Here is a 6,000-nt window from a genome sequence, read left to right as displayed (position 1 = left end):
CAATACTCCTGCCCTTTTTCTCCTTGCCTTTGGCGTCCTCCTTCAGCCTCCCAGACTCTTCCTTCATCCTCCACCATGCCGTGCAAGGCTTTACTCCCAGCCATACTGACTACTTGCCCTCCCTCACAGAAGTTGGACTGGAAAGACATCCCCTTTTAAGTCCTCTGAACCTTCTGAGCAATCGGCATCAGCTAACCCAATCAGGGCCGGGGACTTTGCCACCACAAGCGCAATACAGATTTATTGTTCATGGGAAAATGGAATGTTTCCTCCGAAACAACTGAGTGGTGTCCAGAAAAGAACATAGTGGGGGGGGTGCAATAAAAACAACAACACACACTTGAGTTCACATCGTATGCAAGCTATGAGAGGGCGCCGTGGTTTTTCTGTGTTAGCCGGGAAAAGTTCCAGACGATGAGCAGGAAACAGGAGCAAAAGGTCTTCTAATAGCGCCGGGTGAAACGAGGGTCACTGCCTCGGGTCGTTCTATCCTGGCTGGGAAAGCCGCCTTGCAGACTGGCTCCCTGTGCCCCTGGGCTCTGGGCACCACCCTGCACAAACCCTCCACGCCTGAGGACAAGAAACAAAAAGGGGTCATTTCCTGCTTAAGGGGCTGCCGGGAGCTGCCCAGCCTAACACAGCGGGCTCTTCTCATTGGGTGGAATGGCTGCACTCGCTCTAAAAGAAAAAAGGCGTGTCGACTTCAAAGACAGAAGGGGCAGGTTTTAAATCCTGGATTGAAACAGGGCTTCATCCGCACATTCTCCATGCATGCTAACCGGCCACAAGTGCGCCGGCGATATATGGTGCCTATATGCTGCCCAGGAGCTTAGTCCAAAGATTTTTGTCATTTCCACCCCCGTTTTCACCCCCACCACATATATATATGACCTAAACAAGGAAAACAACTGTGAAACTAAAATATTCCAGCCGCAGTCCAAAGCCCCTTCAAACTTTCCTAATGGAACTAATGCAGGGGGGTTGTGGGGTTTTTTTTGGGGGGGGGGGTTAGCAGTGCAAACCTTTTTTTAAATCAACCCTTACCCTGACATTCCTCCTCTGCTTATTGCATGACCTGCTCCCGACTGGCCAGGGACGCTTCTCTCACCAGCTAACCAAGGAAAAGACAGGAAGGGAAGGAGGAGAACAAAGTCACTAAGGAATTCATGTGCTTTCATTTTTTCTAAAAAAAAAATATCTTGGGTGGCATTTGGTGCAAGTTTTACTCAGAGTAGACCCACTGAAGTTAAAGAGACATGACTTAGGTTCATTAATTTCAGTGGGTCTGGTCTGACGCTTGCAATGTTAAAACCCACTTACCTGGGAGTAAGCCCCACTGAATTCAACAGGTCTTACTTCTGAGTAGTCATGGCGAGGATTTCACGTATTTATTATTTGTAGCACCTTTCCTCTCAGGTGGTGTACACAGGTCTCCACCGCTCCAGTCTGTCCTCACAACCCTGTGAGGTAGGTCAGGCTGAGAGACAAGTGGCCAGCCAGGACCATGCTCTGGTGCTCCCAGCTCGGTGCTGGCTTCCCAAGTCAAGGGACCGGGGCTTGGCCCAGAAAACCCTCTTGCGGCCCTGTGGTGAGCCCACTCTCATCTCCGAGAGAACAAAGGAAGCCGCCTTAGGTAGATCCGGAGTTATTTTGTCCACTGGATTAAGCGTGGCCAGCCATGACCGCCAGCAGCTCGCTCTCAGGGGAGAGTCTTTTGTCACCTGCTACCTGAGTGTCGTAACTGGAGATTCCAGGGATTGAAGCGGAGACCTCTGCCCATGCATGCAGCAATGGCCCCTCCCTGTGTGGCTGGGGTGGTGAATCTCTGGCCCGTGGGCAGTAACTGGGGCACGCGGCCACGGCAGAGCCCCCAATCTTCTGTAGGGCTTCTCCCCGCCCGTTGCCTACGCCTGCAAAACGCACCTTTCTTTGTAAGTCCCCATCAGCTGATGGGCAGCAGGAGAGTCCCTTTGAACCTCCGAAATCGGAAGTTTAAAGGGACAGCACTGCAGCACTGTTTGGAAGCCGATTCATGCAGCTCCTTTAAACCTCCGAAACCAGAGGTTTAAGGAGCAGTAATAATAATAATAATAATAATAATAATAATATTTAATTTGTGTGTCGCCTATCTGGCAATTAGCCACTCTAGGCAACGTACATTAAAATGAAATAAAATACAATAATATCAAATGCAGTCACATTAATAACAGTAGATAAAATAAATACTGGACAGTCATCAATACATATATAAAACAATTATTTTAGCAGCAGATGAGTGGAAACCGCTTTGCCCTCATCGAGCAAGGTGGAAATCTGCTCCAAAGGGTTTTCAAATCAGCCCATCGTCGTGCTTTGAAGTCCTGACAATCGGGGCTTCAAAGTGCAGCATCAGCTGATGTCATGACACAACACCTGTCAAGTTTGGCTCTGAAGCTTGCTGCCGACCGGTGGTTGCCAGAAAAAAACACTTCAGAGCTCCAGAGAGGAGCATCCTGAAAAAGCCGTCTTAAGAAAGCAAGCAAAATACTTTTTTTACCTTGCCACCTTTCGTGCTCCAGCCCGACGATCCCTCCATCCAGGCTGCCCTGCCAGGAACGATCCTGATGCCCTTCAAGCTTGCGGCTGTGATCTCCCCAGTCGCGCCCGTCTCTGGATGGGACAAGGAATCCCCGCACAAAAGAGAGAAGCGTGCAGTTAGCTCACAAATGCTCCCTCATAGCTAGGACTTGCATCGGCAGAGGATGCTGTACTTAAAGAGGTCACCCGGGATGGAGGGGGAAAGACCCACCAACGGAGGAAGTCCAACTCCCCTGACGATCTCAGGGTGCAGCCAAAGGCAAGCCTTAAGGTTTAAAGCAGCTGAAGAAAACTCGTCTTGAGGGTTGGCTGAATATGGCCTCCATGCTCAAGAGGGAGTCTAACTGCCAGCACCAGATGCTGGGGATAAAGCAGCATGGGAGAGGGGCTGTGCCTTCTCTTCTTGGTCTGCCAGCTCCCCAGGAGCATCTCCTGCTGGCCGGCAGGGCTGCTATGATGCCATCAGGCCTGATTTCTCTTAGGGTTAGGACACACACACACACACCCCGGATATTCTGGCTCATCGAGTAAGAGTTAGAAAGCCAAGGTTGGTGGTTCTGCATATTCTGCACTGCCCTCCCTGACAGTGGGGGGAGAATGCAGCCATCGTGGCTAGTAGCCATTGGTAGCCATATCCCCCATGAATATGTCTAATCCTCATTTCAAGCCACCCAGGTTGGTGGCCGTTACTGCCTCCTGTGGGAGCAAATTCCATAACTAGGCACTGCATAAAGAACTCCTTTCTTTTGTCTGTCCTGAATCTTCCAGCATTCAGGTTCATTGAACGCTCTCGAGTTCTAGCTTTATGAAAGAGGGAGAAAAACTTTTCTTTATCCACTTTCTCCATGCCATGCATCACTTTATGTGCTGCTATCGTGTCGCCTCTGACCTGCCTTTTCTCTAAACTAAAAAGCCCCAAATGCTGCAACCCTTCCTCGCAGGGGAGTTGCTCCGTCCCCTTGATCATTTCGGCAGCCCTTTTCCAAACTCTGATCTTTTTTGAGGTGATTAACCAGGACTAACAGACACACCCCTTCCCAGGACCAGCATCCAAAGCGCGCTCCTCTACATACGCTTACCGGGACTGTGGAGGGGGTAAGCCACGTCCTTTGCTCAGCCTCCTCTCTGACCCGTAACTCCCCCAGCTGTCCCGCGAGTGGCGATCGGGCCCTCCGTGCCGCTCATCAGGGTAGTGCTGAAAAAGGCAAGCCCGCAAAGAGTGACGCTTCCCAGTGCACACCAGCAGTCATCAAACTGAAGCAATATAAGGGGAGTGGAGGGGGCCAGTGTGCCACCCAGGACCTTTTGCAATGGGCGCTTCACTCCAGAAGGCTGTTTGAGCCTCCTTTCCATGTTCTGACCTGCAGCGGCTCATTCACAGACCCGAGCTGACGCTTGAGTCATCAAGCATAAGGAACAAGCATGTGGAAAAAGAGCCCTCGGTAAAGCAGGCAGCAAGAACTCTGTGGCCAGGACTCGGATAAAAGGGGATATTCGACTCTGGCTCATCCTGAGCTGTTGTAGTCAACCCAGCTATACTCCTAGTTTGTAAATGGAGGCAAATGATCTGCCACTACCTTTGGCTGCTTTCCTTCTGGCACCTTTATAACGCCATGCCCTTCATTGCTTCCAGTGACTGTTGCTACTTTTGTTGGAATAAGCAAGTCTTTCATTAATACCCGCTGTACTGAGAGGGAAAGGCCACTAAAGGGTTAACGCAGTTAAGCCTCCTTCCTGAGTTGTGTTTAGTTTCTCTTTCCTCCTTTCCCCCTTGCCTTCTTGGTGCCACCGGTAATGGGCGATGTTGTTCAGTAAAGAACCAGTTTAAAACTTACAGCAGTGCAACACAAAATTCCTAACTCTGCAACAACTTTTCCATGTATTATTGCAAGCTCCTTGAGCAATTTTTCTTTCTGAAAAGCTGGGAAACCAGAGGTGAAAGATATTTAAAACAAATGTTGTTCCCAAGAGGGCACGAAGCCGGAGGTTTGCTCTCTCTCTCTCTCTTTTTGATACAAACAGCTCCACTGCTGAAAGAACAATCAGTTGTTCAGTTGGTGGTGGTGGTGTGCGTGTGTTTAAAAAAAAGGCTCGCCTCTTCAGCAGTGGGAACCACTGAAAAGATCGAAGTGACCGTTTAGCTATGCACACACCTCTCTTTCATGGAGTGGATTAAATGGGCTGGCAGTCTTCAGGTGGTTAAAACAATCTCAAGGCAGAGCCCTTATCTTAACCTCCCCCACCCCAAAGATGGAACAGATCAGTGGAGGCATTCGAGAGGACAGCCACTTGTCAAGGATGCTTGATTCCTGCACTGAGTAAGGGGTTGGACTTGATGGCCTTAGAGGCCCCTTCCAACTCTACAATTCTATGGATCTCAGGCTTATGTCCGAGATCTAATTTCCCAAGATGTTGCATGCGGTACAGCCAACATGAGGTGAATGTGCCCCAGCAAAATGACTCAAGAACGGCTCTTCTTAAGCTGCCTCTACGCAGCAAGACACACACACATACACGAGGCTCCAGGAAAATAATGGTCTTTTAAGGGCTCTCCTGTAGGCAGTGAATCTCTCACATGGCAACAGGCCAGTCACTTTCATTGGATTTGTAATCTGCTTTTCCTTCCAAAAACCCACATCATTTAGCTTCCCCGGGATCCCCAAATCTCCAATGGCACTCTCCTTTCTTTTCCTTGTGGAGGCTGAGGCTATGCTTCATTTGCATACCTAATTGGATTTATTCTCAGAGTGTGTAAGAATAAAATCTCCCCCCTCCCAAACAAAAATCAAACACGATGCTACTGGAGTCCCTGGCATGGATATAAAATCCTGCTACGTTGACGGAAGTGATCCAGTTACGCTTAAGTGTGTAAAACGAGCCGGAGTTACACGCACATCACTTCACAGAGGGAGACATTACCGGAGCAGGAATCATGCAGAGATGCAGCTGTCGGCTCTCTCGGTGGCTTCATGGTTCAGGTTGCTGCAGCCACCTGCTTAAGTTAAATGCTTGGGGAACACTTTCAGCTTACTACACAAGAGGCTAGGAACACCAGCCTATATCCTGAGTTCATAAACCGCTGAGCACGCTTCCTAGACAAGGCCAAAACATTTTTGACAACACCACCGCTTCACCTGTGCATACCTGCCCATCTCGATCCGGCATGGTTCTAGAGCTTTCTCTCCTGGAAAGAAAGGAAGAGAGCAGGGGTGGAGAAGAGGGAGAAGAGAGAAACAAAGCTAACATGAACACACATTTCAACAGGAAATTACTAGCACCATAACCACCTTCTGGAGATCTGGCAGGGTCATTGCTGGGCAAGACTGATTTGGCAACCCCAACTGAAAGGTGAGGGCCGCATGTCCACCATCTACCAGGGGCATGATGGCTCAAGGTCCTTTCACACTTTACATAGCAAGACAC

General features: G+C 49.6%; 1 protein-coding gene across 3 annotated transcripts in view; it reads right to left on the bottom strand.

Moving 5' to 3' along the window:
• Window positions 1–222: 222 nt before the first annotated feature.
• Window positions 223–6,000, bottom strand: part of LOC133372535 (scaffold attachment factor B1-like) — a 31,242-nt gene continuing 25,464 nt past the window's right edge. For all 3 annotated transcript variants that reach the window (XM_061601294.1, XM_061601296.1, XM_061601295.1), the window contains 5 exons: window positions 5,722–5,761; window positions 3,657–3,772; window positions 2,537–2,649; window positions 1,045–1,111; window positions 223–570 (listed from right to left, as the gene is read on the bottom strand). In XM_061601294.1, the coding sequence (XP_061457278.1) occupies window positions 444–570; window positions 1,045–1,111; window positions 2,537–2,649; window positions 3,657–3,772; window positions 5,722–5,761 (463 nt within the window). In that variant the 3' untranslated portion in view covers window positions 223–443. The remainder of the gene's footprint in view (window positions 571–1,044; window positions 1,112–2,536; window positions 2,650–3,656; window positions 3,773–5,721; window positions 5,762–6,000) is intronic.

Source organism: Rhineura floridana, chromosome 18, assembly GCF_030035675.1.
Source record: "Rhineura floridana isolate rRhiFlo1 chromosome 18, rRhiFlo1.hap2, whole genome shotgun sequence".
In the NCBI taxonomy this organism is placed as follows: domain Eukaryota; kingdom Metazoa; phylum Chordata; class Lepidosauria; order Squamata; family Rhineuridae; genus Rhineura; species Rhineura floridana.
The sequence above is the reverse complement of the archived record's forward strand: the minus strand, read 5'-3'. Positions and strand labels throughout refer to the sequence as shown.